Source organism: Haliaeetus leucocephalus, unplaced genomic scaffold (genome assembly GCF_000737465.1).
Source record: "Haliaeetus leucocephalus isolate CR32 unplaced genomic scaffold, Haliaeetus_leucocephalus-4.0 Scaffold2, whole genome shotgun sequence".
Taxonomy (NCBI): Eukaryota; Metazoa; Chordata; class Aves; order Accipitriformes; family Accipitridae; genus Haliaeetus; species Haliaeetus leucocephalus.
In genome coordinates this window covers 17,227,583-17,242,634 of record NW_010972438.1, presented here as the reverse complement: position 1 = coordinate 17,242,634, position 15,052 = coordinate 17,227,583, and the positions used below count along the sequence as shown (strand labels likewise).

The following is a 15,052-nucleotide window of genomic DNA, read 5'->3' as shown; positions in this document are numbered from 1 at the left end:
GTGCGCGCGGCCTGCTGGGATGGGGGAGGGCGGCCCGTGCCTGGCGGCCATGTTGAGTGTGGCAGGAAGGCCTGCCCTCCCCCGGCCCGCGGTGGCTGCCGGCGTCCCCGCCCCTCGCGGGGCCCGAGGTGGGAAGGGGCGACCGCAGGGCCGGGCGGCTGCGGCGGGGCCGTCATTACCCACCCAGCCGTGCCCCCGCGGGGTGGGGGGAAGGCGGGTTGAGGGCGTGACGCCATCCCGTAGAGCGGGCAACGGCTTCGCGCCGCTGGGGGGGCGTCACTTCCGGTACCGGGCAGGGCCGGGGCCGTCCCGCGTCTCTCGAGGGACGTGAGGTGAAGCCGCGCTCCCCCCTCGCCGGGCCTGCGCGCTCCCGCGGCTTCCAGGGACCCCCGGGCGAGCTTTACGCTGCGCATACTATGCCCGATATGGGATTTAACGTATTTTTCCGCGTTTGCCGTGGCAACTAGCGAGAAAGCGGCATTTAGGGGGCGAGCGGCCTCCCGGCGGGTCCCGTAGGGGACCCGCAGTGACAAGGCGGGGGGGGTCCCTCCCCGGGGGCTGCTCCGTAACGGCTGGGTTCGTTCCCGCCTGTATCTATACCCGCTACGAGGCCAGGGCCAGGCCCCGCTCCTTTGAAATACACAATGATCTCTTTCTCATTCTTTTTTTCCCCTGCTTTCAGTTCAGTTATTACACATTTTTATTTCCCGGTATTTTTTATTTTTCTAAAAACTGGCCTCCGAGCAGTACTAGAGGAACACCACAGCCACAGCACTACAGTCGTAAACCATGTAAGGCGTCGGATAAAGATGAGCAGCACACCCTTTAGTAACCTTTGAGAAAACGATGCCTTGGCTTTTGAGGCTGGTGCTCCAATACAGACACCTTGGAGCTGTTAATTTCTTCTATCGTGATGTCAGGCTCTGTGTTCATTTTTCTGTATATCTCTTTACTTCAAAAAAGTTACTCCTGGAGTGTAACAGTAGCTGTGAGAATCTCTACCCCCCCACCCCGAAGATTTCCAGCACCCCACTATTTTAACTTTAGAAGAACACCAGATCTTTTGTCATTTCAGTCCCCCAGAAACTCAGAATCAAAAGAAAAAAACATAAACTGTAGGTGCCTTCATAAATGTTAATTGCATTTTCCTTTCATAGTCTCCAGTACAGTTTGATTTTGCTTTTAGAATAATATTGCCCTCCTGTGGTCAAACAACAGTAAGTCCGGGAACTATTGTCAAAGATCTGCTTGCACGTCATTCAAACGTGCTTAATTATTTTATGTGCATATACGATTTAGTGAAACAAAAGTCTTTTCTCAGATTACTTGCTTTTACTGTTTGCTTAGTAGAGTTCACCGTTACAGGTTTAGATATCTAACACATTTCACTGTTCCATGCTGTGATGGGATTGGCTCATCAGAATGATTCACCGATTTTTACTTTGAAACGGAGACAAGATTTTCACACCGGAGTCTAGGGAGACTCGACAAAAGATGCCTTCATTACTTCCGAGGATCTCAGGGTCAGCTACCCCACTGTAGGTCAGTTCAAAATCTACAATGGATTTTTGTGTGATGAGAGATTTTAGAGAAGTGCAGAATGGCAGGCCTCTTGCACACTGTAAATTGCATGATCAAAGCCTGGCTTATCTCATGTGGGCCCTGAAGGTGACTCACCAATGCCATCATAAGACAATTTACTTCAAAACACCTACAATACTTAGCTAAGTTTTAGAGTTGTATAACACCGTGGGTTGTTGATTTGATATTTTGTCACTCCCTTTTTATTCTTTCTTCTGCTTTTCTTCCTAATCATTGGAACTTAGTTTGTCAGTTTATACCAAGCTGGAATTTATCTGGCAGGATAATTGGGTCTCCTAGCAAGATGTCATATTAAGTAGGAATTATGGATAATGCCCCTGCAAAACTAGTTAATGGAAAAAATGTTTAATTGCTGGTTGAGTAATATTGATCCAATGTAGTCATTCTACCTATGCATTTCTGTATTAGATACCACCGTAACCTGCACAATACAGACAGACCTGTGCTTGCTCAGATGGGTGGATGTGAATTTCAGAGAGATGCTTCTGGAAACAGCACTGCTCAGGTGAGTATATTTCTATTGGACTCTGCTGGGAGTGATGATTCTCTGTGGGTAACGGTTATGACTGAAGGCTTGTGGAGGTGTGGAGAACTTGCATCCTACAACTTGGCATCTCTTTATGGGCTCTTGAAACTAAGCATGATGCTCTGGAGCATTGAACCCTGTCCCTGCTGTTACAACATGGAATCACAGAAGCGTGGGGAGAGGGGACCTCTGGAACTGCCTGCTCTGTGCTCCTGCTCAGTTCAGGACCATCACCAGCACAAGATCTGCTTGGCCACGGCTTTGTCTAGCCAAATCCTGAAAACCACTTAGTGTGGAGACCACGGCTTCTCTGAGTGGCCTGATACTGTGCTGTGCGACCCTCTCTATAAAGAACTTTTGCTAATGTCCAGCGCAAACGTCCTGATTTGCAAATTGTGGCAATTGCTCCTTATACTTTCTGCCACTACCAAGAAGGTTTCATCTCCGCTGTCTTTATAACCACCCTTCAAGTAGTGGTAGCTGCTGTTAGATTGCTCCTTAGTTGGTTGCACCACTTGGTTCCCAGCTCACCCTGATGCACGGGCATCCTGCCCCAGCAGCACAGCTTCACACGTCTCCTTGGTGAGCGTCATGAGGCTTTTGTTGGCCCTGACGTTGAGTTTATCACAGTTCCTCTGGAAGGTGGCTCCACCTTTTGGTGTGTCAGCACTTCCCCCAAGTTAGGCACTCTGTGCTACTCTCCAGGTCACTGAATGAAGCCATGCGGCAACGTGAACCCCAACAGAGTCCCTGTTCATTGCCAGCTGTCAACTAGACCCTGAGCCACTGATACCTACTCTCTGAGCCCAGTGGTCAAGCTGGTTTTTAGCAGTGTGTTTGCCCAGCCCACACTTCTTCAGCATGCTCATGAGAATGGTGTCAAAAACCTCACTAAAGTCAAGGTAGATTACATCTGCCACTTTCCGCTTTCCCTGTAGCCTCTTGTCTCAGCCTAGGGGGCAGCCGTAATTGTCATCCTGTGACTGATTAATATTCCTGGCTCTTTCTCCTCTTATGTTATTTCCAGCTGAGGAGCTCATAATTTTTTGCTATTAATCCCAAAGAGCATGACCTTGTATTTTGCAATACTGAATTTCGACCCCTTTCTATTATTCCAGTCCTCAAGGCTGGCAACTTTTCATCTTCTCTAGAATACTATGACCCTTCTCTGTATTTTAAATGACTCTCAACTTTGATTGCAAGTTGACTCAGAATAGGGAGTTTGAGAAATTACAGCATGAAAGGAAGTAGACTTGGCATGGACTTGGCTTCAGGGTAGTACTGTTCTGCGTTGAGCTACAGAAGGATTTTTTAGTGAAAAATTTTTCTTCCCTGCAATCCCCAGTGCATGGGAAAATCATTTCCAAAAGGTATATAGGGAGTGAAGGGAGTGTGACCTAGAAAAACTAGTAAGATGCATATGTCAAATCCAGTTAATTTTTTTACTAATGATACTGATCTATATATATAAAATGCTGAACAGAACACTTATCTTCCCTGTGTTTGGCCTTAGGCTACATTCCCCATCAAAGGCAAAGAGACCCTGTTGACACTTTCCTGGTGAGTAAATCAGTCATGAGAGCAACATATTTCTTTTCCAAGGAACATACAGAAAGCTGTGTATTGGAAATTAGGACTCCTGGGTTTCCCAGAGCTCAGCATATTCTTGAAACAAAGGTATTCAGACTCCATCCTACTTTCTCCCTTGCCTGCCTGGCAAACCCTCTGTGCATCTCTGGTCTCATCTTACTGCTTCTGTCCACCATCACCCTCTTTCCCAGTTATGGATGCAGGAGCACCACATTGACCAAGGGCAAAATGACCTTTCACCCTGTCCCTGCACACCCACTTGTGTACTGGACCCTTCACAGCTGACCAGTGATGAGTTGGTCCATCCTGGCTGCAGACATTTTCTCTTTTACAAAATGTGAATGAGGCAGTGCAGTAATTTTATGCAAATCCATGTGCAGATTAGAAAATTAATCAAATTCTGAAATTTTCATTTAAAGAGATTAGTCTTGAAAAATCCCCCATCTAATCCTCCCAGAATAGTCACTTGGAACAAACCTTCACTGCTTTGTTTTCCTCCTGGGTTCAGTGCATCTCCTGGAAAATTTTCTTGTAATGCTTTTGGGACCATCTGGAGCAGCAAGTTTGAGTTTGAGCAGGGCTCACCAGGCAAATTAAATTTGATATATCAAGTGATAGAAAAGATGTGTCAGTAAGTGGGAACATGGGAGTTTAAGGCAGTAAAATCTCCACTCTGTTGTACTTCGTAGGTAGACTCCCATGGTAATGCATGAAAAATAGAAGCGGTAAGCCTCGGTGAGTCTAACGGTAATTTACGTACCAAGAGGCCAGAAGAAAGTCATGTAGCAAGAAAAATGAGTAGCAAGAGACACTGCTGAAACTTGCTGTGTCTGGTAGTTTACTGCTGTAACAAAGATGTAATCTGTCTTTTAAAGCTTGAGCTCAAAATTATCCTCGAACAATTGGGGTTTGATCCAGTGCCATCTCAAATTTTTTCCAGGCCCCTCAGGGATTTTGGAGTTGACCCTGTACACGGTGGGCCAGCCACCAATCACTGCCACACTGGGAGAAATCCAGAGAAGTCCCGATGACATTAAAAATACACTAACTTAGGCCCCTGAAGATCTCAGTTAAATTAGCCATCCCAGAGCATTAATATACAGTATCCTCCAATCTTGCAGCACCTGAAACGCTCAGGATGTGTGATTGGGTTGCCCTGCAACAAGCCCAATTGCCCCAACTTCAAGAAAACCACAAACCTGTGAGGCAAACCCTTGAACAAACCTCCAACCACAGCACCTGGAATAGCTCAGCTCTGCCCAGCAATGGCAGACTGGCCCCTAGAAGGCAATATTTTTCTGGTTTTCAAGTACCCGCCATGGAGCAAGGTGCTGGCTCATTTTTCTCACTGCACGGGCATGGCCGGCTCATTTGTTCACTGTTTTCCTCCCCAGTGTGACTCCTAGTTTATGGCTCAGACTATGCCCCCCAATGTCCATGCTTTTGGTCTCATGCCACCATCCAATTTACCTGGCAGCTTACCACATTTCTGCCCCTAGTGCTGGATTGTTTCTGTCTCCCTCTGACTTTGGCTCCTTGCCTGCAGAATTGCTTTAATTAAAAAGTTAATGAAAGGTAATGCAAACGAGTGCTTTGCCTGTATTTTATCACAGTCCAGCTCCTCTCTTTCCCAGAGAAGGGGAAAATGAGGAGCTGGGGTTCTGCTGCTTTTTGTTGTGAGAGTTAACAGTGGAAATTTCTGCAGACTTAGGGGGAGCCCTATGAAGAAAGAGCTTATAGTGGTAATGCAGGCAAACAAGTATGTAGAGGGTGAACATTATTCATCAATGAAAGCTGAGGAAGCTTTCATTTAAAGGGGATTAATCTAAACCCCTTACAGTCCTCCTGCTCTCTTTAGAACAGGCAATTCTTAGCATCATTTTCCTCCTAAGCTTAGTGCGAACGTCTAGAAAACTTTTCAAAAAACTGTCTATACCCCAACTCCAAATCATCCCGAGCAGGGACAAAGGGAAGGTGTAAAACCTGAGCCCCACTAGTGCCTATAGCATGTTGCCTTACATCCATGTAGAAGAGGGCTCGTTCATCCCTATGTGATTTCCCTGAGAATCTGGGGAACAAAGATTAGTGCGTGAAGCAGTATGAGTCACATCATCAGCCCCTTCTCCCAGCCCAGATTCCTCCCAGCCAGCAGTGGGAAAATGCAGGGATGTGAGGATGTAATTTCCCCACATGCAATACACAGCAGCTAACTGGCAATTACATCATTTCTAGACCCACCATTCATGGAGGTAGTCTGAGAGCTGCCATTTGGATTATTTTTCTTTCCAAGGCTGCCTATGCCTTGGTGTGGGGTGATGTTCAGTTCTCTTGATCTTGTTTTTAAAGCCCTAGTAAAATGAGTAGGAGTTTTATTTTTTGTTAATATCTACAGTGGATTTCATAGCACTGATTTATAGCTGTTCCCTGATGATATTTAGTACCCAGTGCCTGAGACTGTATAAATAAATTACATAAAAATGGATTTGTGGCATCATTAGCAGCACCCCCATTCCAAGGGGAGCCTCCAGTGAGCCTGCGTGTCTAATCAGAGCTGACAAGGAGTAGAGTTACACACCAAGACCTCCAAAGCTAATGGGTCTGTGCCAAATTCAGCTCTATGTTGCGTTGGTGTAAAGTTGGATAACCTCTGAGTGCAAGGGGGTTTTACACTGGATTTACTCTGCGTTTACACCCGTGCACTGTGATCAGTGTCAGGCAGCGTGCCCTAAAATCCTCAGAAGCAATGGAAAGACGTGTGCTGACTTCAACAGACTCTGGATCAGGCCTCAATGGTTAAAATATAATCTGAGTTCAGAGTGCAGAAAACAGATTACATGCCTGCTATTGTAGCGAAATGCTTTCCAGAGCAAGCATTAGCAGTATGTACACAAGTGCCAGATGATTTAAGCTGGCATTTATTTTTTTCAGCTCCAGTAGGAGAGGATTGCTTTTAAACAACTCGCGCCTGCTGTGTCGTGTCTGGAGTTGGAGCTGAACGGAGCCGCTGGGAGGGCACGTGTGACAGAAGCCACAGTTGCAGGTCTGGTTGTGCTCAATTCCCCTAGGTCTTTAGGGTCAGCCGTGCACAGAAACATCACAGCAGAGACAGAGCCTGTTAAAAGCTTTGGGGCTTTATTTTCTTAAACTCCCCTGGCTCCATTTAAGCCTTTTTCTTCAACCACTTCTGCAAACCCTGTATTGCAGCTCAGATGAGGCGACCTGGGGCATGATGCACCTCTGTTTTGTAACACCTTCCTCTGATTGCGCCATGCTGCCAGGTGAATCAGAGACCTGCTGGGAACAGAGATGCTAATCTCAGTTCCTGAGAGGTGTACAGCTGACTTCACTGGTGTTAGCACAGTTACTCTGGCCCTCATTGTAAGAGGGCTGAGGCTCAGTGGTTTAAACTGCTGGCAGCATTAGCTGCCATGAAGGTTAAGAGTCTAGTAACAAAGTGGTCAGGACACACTGTCTTTTGTTCTTCTCTCTCCTCCTGATTGAAAAGGCAGTCCTTCTGACCAGGATCTAAAGGGAGTACAGACAGGTAGTTTATCTGCCTTCGGTTTTGCCTTTAAAATCTGTTTCTCCTAAGCATTGAATCATTTACGGTTAGACTCAATGATCTTAAGGCTATTTCCCAACTTAAATGATTCTTGGATTTTTTTCTCTGGCAAACCTATGATTCTCCGTATAGTTTTACCTGCAAATCCCTTGTCCGATAGATTTCGGAGTGTGTCCAAGTTTCATTGCCTAAGAAGGTGGTTGTGTAGAGGTTTTCACAGAGTCTTTGGGTCCTTGCAGCAAAATAAGGCAGATTTAGACCCAGAGGAGCTGTTGGAAAGCTTGTCTGGCTTAATGATTAACACCTTGCAATGCTATGGGAGTGTTAGGACAAAGAGACCTCTGGACTTGTGAACTCTCCCAGAAGAAGCCAGCCGCTGGCCTTGCACTGAAACACATCCATTTTAGAGAGAGGATTAACTCCCTCAGGTAATTTGAATGGGTCTGTGATCGAGGGTGTTGCCCAGGCTGTTTCCGCCTCCTGGCACCCTGTCTGAATTGCCTGCACCATAATTGCCATGAGCAGGAGAGACGCAGATCACAAGGATCTTTGATCCTGAGAAACCAGCAGTGAACTTGCTGCCAGTTAACAGAAGGAAGGAGAAATGCTAGGAGGGAATAGATGCATGTGTGCTGGCAGGGGCTGCTTTTCCTCTGTCAAGACAAGTGTCTGCCCTTGAGCAGTTGAGATCTTGCAGTCCACACGCAGATCTGTTGCATATAATGCTAATACTCAGTGGAGACTACCTCAGTTGGGCTTTCACAGACATGGCTGGCAATTTTGCCCAGATCTGAAGTCTTATTTGGGCTCTAAATGTGATTTTAATGGATAATGAGAGGACTGAAAAAACAAAGGCAAATGAAGCCTTGTGTTAATTTGCTGTTTGGTGGAGAAACCTCATTACTGGTCTCTCTGTGGCCACCAGCAGCAAGGGATCAGGCAGCCAGCAAGCCTGTTGTTTCTCCTAAGTCTGTGCCTGATGCTGCAGGGACATGGGGCAATGTGCAGCCAGAGAATGAGATCAGCATTTGGCTAGCACAAGGAAGGGAGTTAATGTAGTGAAAAGCTGTTCCACCCAGACACCCTGCTCTCTCCAGGACAGAGAGCAGCTTCCACAGTTTGGAAAGGCATCAAATGCTGAGCAAATAGAAATGATGGCTTGCCAGTGGCAAATCTACAGTGATAGCAAAGCTGGGTGGCAGGGTTCACCTTCCCTACGGGAGGTGATGGGATTGCAGAGGAACCACAAGCTGACAGGTAGTTTGAATGTGACACTGTCCTTCCCACCCTCCTGCCTGGGCAGAGGTTTGAAAATGCTGCTGATATGGTACCTTCATGTAGAGGAAACAGGAACTAGAGCTCTCCATGGTTCATCTTTTGGCCTCCATACTCTCCCTATGACAGCCCTGTCTCTTCTGCTAGTGTTCACTTTCCCTTGCAGGTTTGAGGGTGCCAGCTGCCCCAGCTCTCAAGGACTTGCCAGTGTCAGCAGAGTGCGTACAAGCCCACCCCACCAAGTAGATTGAGTCAGCCCAGCCACCCTGTGCAGCATGTCCCTCCGTGAGCATGCACTGTCCCTATTCCGCAGTGCGGTGGGCACCGTCCAGCCAGCTCCGATGCTGAAGAGGGCTGTGAAGCTCCAAGGAGACAGGTGCCCTCAGCTGGTGGTGAAGGGCCAGGCCTTTCCAGTGAAGAGGGACCTGTACCTGGTGGGTTTTGGCAAAGCTGTGCTGGGGATGGCTGCGGCAGCAGAAGAGGTCCTGGGAGACCACCTCATTCGGGGGATCATCAGTGTGCCACTAGGCATTCAGGAGAGCCTGCAGCGAGCAGGAATGCAGTAAGGGGGACTGTGTGTGGACAGCTTGGGGGGGTAGGCTGCCAGATTTGTCCTCTGTGGAATGTTGCTGTGAACCCCTTCAGTCCTTTCCAGCTGCCCTCACTCTGGTGCCCACCCCGTCCACCACACCACCCTGGTCTTCAGCCACCATCATGTCCCGGTGGCACCAGTGACACAGCCTGTCTCTTGCACTGGATGCGCTCCCTCCCCAGCCCTGGGGAAGAGACACTCAGCCACCTCCCTGTCCTGGTCACTCACCGTGCACCTCTGGTGCACCAGGCCCATTTCCCTGCTGAGTGACAGCCTGACTTCCTGTGTAGGTACACATCAGTGGTGTGATGGCCTTTCTTACCTCACCAGGGAGATGCTCCTGAAGCCACACAGCAAAATCCAGGTCATCGAAGGTGCCAAGAACAACCTCCCAGACTCAGAGGCTCTGAAGGGAGCAGTTGCCATACAGGAGCTGGCTGAGGGCCTGACTGCAGATGACCTGCTCCTTGTGCTCATCTCAGGTAGCATGGGGATCCCAGGGAATGGGCTCTGCTGATGGCCCTCTAGATGCCTGCCCACACATGGCCACGCCGCAGGGGAGACACTGTGCCGTGCCAGCCCTTTCAGCACTGACACTTGCACCTCTGTGATTTTTCCTCTCCCTTCTCGTGCCAGCCTTTCTCCAGGGATGCAACAGGGGAGGGCACAGTGGACACGCTGCCTCCCAGCACTGGGGAGAGGCTGAGCTGCACAGGCCGGGTGCTGCGGTTGTGCCACCACTGAGATGGCACTTCTGGGCACAGCCTGCTAGCTGCTCTCACCCCTTGGCAAGGAGTCGCTTTCTTCCTGCTCCTCCATACATTTCAGGATGCAGACTTGGAGAAGCAATCTGTTGGTGGACTTGCATACTCCAAATTTGTGCAGGGGCATGAGTCTGTAAACTGAGATTTTGGACTGACTGGTCCCAGGGCTTTGCTGCTTCCCGACCAGTGGAAATGAGGCCCCCAGGTTCCAACAGTGAGCTGCATGCCTTGCAGGGTCAGCCCTGAACACCCCTAGGTGCTGGCTGCTGGGCCCCCGGACTGTCCCCAGAACCAGGGTTGTGTAAGGAAGGAGGATATTGTGCATCAGAGGGATGCAGTGATGTCACCCCAGCCTGAGCTCAGCTGGGTGAGTGGGTGTCACAGGGCAGAAGCGTGCAGGGGTTTGGAGCGGCTCCCTTGGTCTCCTCTGCTCAGCGATTGTTCCTCTATGGGTGCTGGAGCCTGATCTGGTGCAGAGAGAGTAGTGCCGTTAGGTAAACACTCAAGCAACTGGAATCTAGCTGCTTGCTAGGGATTCCCTTGGGCTTCCTCCTGTCCTTTGGCTACGGGGATCTCCAAGAGACTCCTCAGCCCTTCAGGGAGCCTGTACAGGATCTCCCCGTGGCTGTGACTCCCTATGCATGTGCACTCCCACATAGCAGCCGGTCCCCAACTGCTCCTGCCTCTCAGCTAGATCCCTGGCTATTGACTGAAACACAGGCATTTGCATTTGTTTTTCTTGCTCATCATGTTTTATTGATGCTGATTTGTCTCAAACCTCTGAGCAGGCTTTGCCTTTTGACAGTAGCTTTCAGCTGTACTTCTGTGCACATTCACTCTCTGCTCAGATCTTGCTCCTTTCTACTCTGTATTTTCCATCCATTCCACTTTTCCATTAGAACCTTTTTTCTTTGCCTTCTTTTCCACATTTCTAATGCCCACTTGTATCAGACAGGATTTCCATTGATGAGGCTAACACCCTGGACTCTGGGCATGCTTTGTCCTTTGCATTACTCTCTCCTTTCCTTTCCTCCCAGGCCTAGATGAGTGCAGTTCAGCAGTTTCCAATCTTGCTGCAGCCATAGCTGGTGTTTTTACACTATCCTGAATAAATGGAGGCAGCAAAGCAGGCAGTGTCTCCATCTGCTTAGCGCTGACTGCTGTGCGAGTCATGGAGGCCATGCTCCCTCCTCACCCATCCAGATAGCCCTTGAAAATCAGTGTTGATGACACACTAGTAGCCTCAGGTAGTGGGGATAATAATTGCTGGCCCTTCTTTGTGATCCCCGCAACCCTGCAGGCACATGGTACCCTGGTCCCGTGAGGTTTACGCTGCCCAGGTGAAGTGTAGCTGACTGCAGACAGTGCAGGTCAGCAGTGATTAAAACCCATTGGTGAAGACTGTCCTCCTTTTCCTGCTGTCCTGATGTCCTTGCCATCTCTTCTGCATCCTAGGGGGTGGATCAGCCCTACTGCCTGCTCCCATCCCTCCCATCCTCCTTGAAGAGAAGGAGAAACTCATAAAGATGCTGGCTTCCAGAGGAGCTGCCATACAGGAGCTGAATATTGTCCGGAAGACTCTGTCCTTGCTGAAGGGTGGAGGGCTAGCCCGGCTCGCATACCCTGCACAGGTAACCAAGGGGAAGCCCCTGCTTGCCCAGAGATCACCCATCTGCCCTCAAAATAGGGGTTTAATTAACTGACCTGAGTGTGCTTGCAGGGTTTTTTCATCGCTGAACAACCTTTGCAACAGTGTTTTGGGACTCTGTGGCTTAGATTTCACTGAGGACCCAAACTCTCAGGGAGACAGATGGAAGAGAGGGAATTCAGACTTGGCAAACATCAGCCATCCCATCACACCACTCTCACCAGACCTCAGCCCTCACCCAGCAGGCACTTCCAACGTGCTGGTGCTCCATCACAGTGCTTTCGAGGCTGGGTCTGACCCTTGGCTCCCCTGGGGACGGTTCTCAGCATGTGCCATCACTGAACCCACACTAGGTTATCAGCCTCGTGACAAGTGCAGTGTCACGGGTTACATCTTCCAACGTGATGGTCCAGCATCAAAGGACATTGTAGACCTGTAGGTTCAAGAAGGACAAGGTGACACTCACAGGACTGTAAAACAAAAATGGGCCAAGATCTGCCCCATTTCCATCTGCTTTGACATGAGGGTGGCACAAGTGTAACTCAGAGCAGCACTTACGCCGGGGCTCTTCTGCGGTCACCTGTCTCTGCCTCCCACGATAATCCATGGGTGTTTCTTTTTGTAGGTGGTGAGCCTCATCCTTTCTGATGTTATTGGTGATCACCTGGACATCATAGCAAGTGGGCCCACTGCTGCCAGCTCCCACAGTGTCCAAGACTGCCTTCAGATACTCACCAAATACAACCTGCTGCTCAACCTGCCCAAGTCAGTGGAAACGGTCCTGTCCAGCTCTCCCTCCAAGCCCACTGCTCCAGAAGACTACTCCCACGTTTGCAACATCATCATCGGATCAAACACACTGGCTTTAGACGAGGCCAAACACCAAGCTGAGGGCCTGGGCTATGCCACTCTGATTCTAAGCACAGCAATCTGTGGTGAAGTCAGCCGCATCGCCACGCTGTACTGCCAGCTGATCCGGCTGGTCTGCCTGGGCTTTGCCGGCCTTGGAGAGGGACCCCTGAGTGACAAGGTGAGGGGGAATCTCCTGCAGCTGGCCGCAGAGCTAGAGATTCCAGGTTTGAACCTTGCCGAGTTTCTACGTGCCCTGCGAGGATTAGGGCCTGAAAGACCAGTCTGCATCCTGGCCGGTGGAGAAACCACAGTTCAGCTCCAAGGTACTGGCAAGGGAGGGAGGAACCAGGAGCTGGCCCTTCGTGTGGGGCTGGGGCTGCACAGGGCACAGGCCATGGAGACCAGCAGCACCCCAGGCAGGTGTGAGATTGTCTTCCTCAGCGGGGGAACGGATGGGCAGGATGGGCCGACAGAGGCGGCAGGGGCCTTCTGCAGCCCGGAGCTGGTGGATGAGGCGCTGCAGGAGGGCCTTGATGTGGAGGCCTTTCTCAGCAACAATGACTCCTATACATTCTTCAGCCAGTTCCAAGGTGGGCATCACCTCCTGGTGACAGGTTTGACAGGCACCAATGTCATGGACATCCAGACCATTTTAATTAGAGCCACAGAGAGATCATGAGAGCTCCCTCTGCAGATATCCAGATGCATTTAATTAGGAGCAGGGGTAAATGAAGTCATCAACACTGCAGTCAAATACAAACTACTTAAATTAGGGCTCGCTGTCAAGGGTGCTAATACCTTTGACAGAAAGAATCCACTAATTAGACACGAGTGGATGTCCACAGCAAAAGCAAGCACTTGTAATTGGGATCAGAGGAAGGTAAGAAAGAGGTCACATTACAGACGTGAAGGACATATTTAACGCTTCTTCTGAGAGCCACCACACTTGTGACTGCTTCAACTATAGTTAAAAGATGTGGGGAAATAGAGACCATGGTAGGGCTGCCAGGGAGAGCCCTCACTGCGGCTGTTGCACCCCCAGTGACCCCAGCTCAAGAGCAGCTCAGCAGCAGGCTTTTGCAGGTTCACAGGAGTGCATTACAGTGACTGAAGGATGTAAAACCAATAGCAAGGCCTGCCCAGCTGGAGGCATGGAGGTGCTGGGGGAACGCAGTGGGAAGGGGACACCCAGCACCTGCTCCACACACCAGTGCAGTGCCCTGCAGCTCCTACCACACCAGGGTACCCGAGGCGACATAGGGACCCCAAGACCAGCATGATGCACACCCAGCAGCGTGGCTAAAGAGCACGTTGGCTGAGACGCACTTGATACTGGATGCGTGACACAAAAGCAGCGCATAGTGACAGTGACACAGAGGGTGGTAAACATCCACTGTGCAGCATAAGAAGGGGGATGATTGAGGTGCAGTGGCAAGCTAGCTGAGTGGAGTCCTTCTCCTCCAGCCTCCTTCCCTCCACAGGGACATCTTCCCTGCTGATCCCTGTCAGGAGACCTTCTATGCCAGCAGTGTGTATGCTGTGAGCTTTCAGGGTGTTGTTTTCCAGCTGCCCAGAAAACAGTCGTGCATCCAGCCTGAGCCACTGACCTTTCTTCTACGCTGAGGCAGAAGTCACTGTCACTCTGATTAACTCTGCTAATTCCACAGAACAAAAGGCAAGGAAACCTTCACGCTCAGCTCTCCTGACCCATGCTGCTGAGCTGATCAAAGGGCAGAGCTGCCAGAGCTGTGCTTTGACAGGGAGCTGCTCCCCAGCATGTGTGAGGATGCAGTGGTTATTGCAGTTTCGTCACCTACTGCAGTGCAATATGTGGGAGAGCAGAGATGAGCCGAGTTTCCCAGGATGTGGAGCCCACAGTGGAGCTGGTTTTCAGAAGGGCTCTGCCTGTAGCAACAGGCACGGTGATGGTTTTGGCTAGATATTAAAGGACTTCAGCTCAGCAGCCAGTATGACCCAACACGTCCAACTCCTTTTGAATATCTGCCTGTTTGTTACAGAGCCTAAATGGGAGCTGAGCTACTTTGAAAATCCAGCCCTAATTTAATAGGACACGCTTGACTCAGACTCTTTCCAGACAGACCGACCTACTCTGTGTGGCTGATCTCATCTCGTGACATAAATACACCGTCCTGCCAACACCATGAGTCGTGGTGTCTCACTGAACAGCTGTTCTGCGCCCAGCTCCAAGATGGATCGGAGGGTGGATTTTTGAGGAGGATGCAACACCTCCTGCTTTGGTTTTGAAGCCAATATCTAACAAGAAGTGATATCAGCAGGACCGTCACGGGGCCCGGTATTGATGCCAGGCTGGCAGCTGGACTGTCTGGGCCACAGCCCAGGCGTAGTGTCAAGGCACAAGCCTGGGGATTTCAAAACCCTGGTCTTACCCCAGTGGTTTAAACTCATCCACGCATCTCATTTGTCCTCTGAGTCTGAAGGTCTTCTGTAACATGCCTGAACTTGCTCATGCTGGCAAACAGCTTTGAGATCTGCTTGGGAAAACCTGCCAAGCGTTACAAAGCTCGCGGTGCCCCCGTAATGTCAGGTGGCAGTTGCGCAGGAGAAGCTGCTTTGTGCCGTGCATTTTTCTTGGGAGGTCGCTAGCAGGTCGCTGGCAGGT

The 15,052-nt window shown here is 49.9% G+C and overlaps 1 protein-coding gene across 2 annotated transcripts; it reads left to right on the top strand.

Annotated features, from left to right (window-relative positions):
- Positions 1-516: 516 nt before the first annotated feature.
- On the top strand, positions 517-13,641 carry GLYCTK (glycerate kinase). 2 transcript variants are annotated; one of them, XM_010572998.1, is made up of 7 exons: positions 517-1,542; positions 2,011-2,107; positions 6,647-6,758; positions 8,722-9,117; positions 9,478-9,629; positions 11,367-11,542; positions 12,185-13,641. In XM_010572998.1, exons 4-7 carry the CDS (start codon positions 8,831-8,833, stop codon positions 13,088-13,090), a joined length of 1,521 nt encoding a protein of 506 aa, XP_010571300.1. In that variant the 5' UTR covers positions 517-1,542; positions 2,011-2,107; positions 6,647-6,758; positions 8,722-8,830; the 3' UTR covers positions 13,091-13,641. The 2 variants fall into 2 exon arrangements, with proteins under 2 accessions (XP_010571300.1, XP_010571307.1); XM_010573005.1 differs by lacking the exon at positions 6,647-6,758.
- Positions 13,642-15,052: the final 1,411 nt, after the last annotated feature.

Excerpts from the sequence above, each read along its gene's own strand:
- GLYCTK (XM_010573005.1), top strand. The coding sequence starts at position 8,831 with ATGTCCCTCCGTGAGCATGCACTGTCCCTATTCCGCAGTGCGGTGGGC. Across the intron at positions 9,118-9,477 it reads CTGCAGCGAGCAGGAATGCA|GGAGATGCTCCTGAAGCCAC; the intron begins GTAAGGGGGACT and ends TTACCTCACCAG. Across the intron at positions 11,543-12,184 it reads GGCTCGCATACCCTGCACAG|GTGGTGAGCCTCATCCTTTC; the intron begins GTAACCAAGGGG and ends TTCTTTTTGTAG.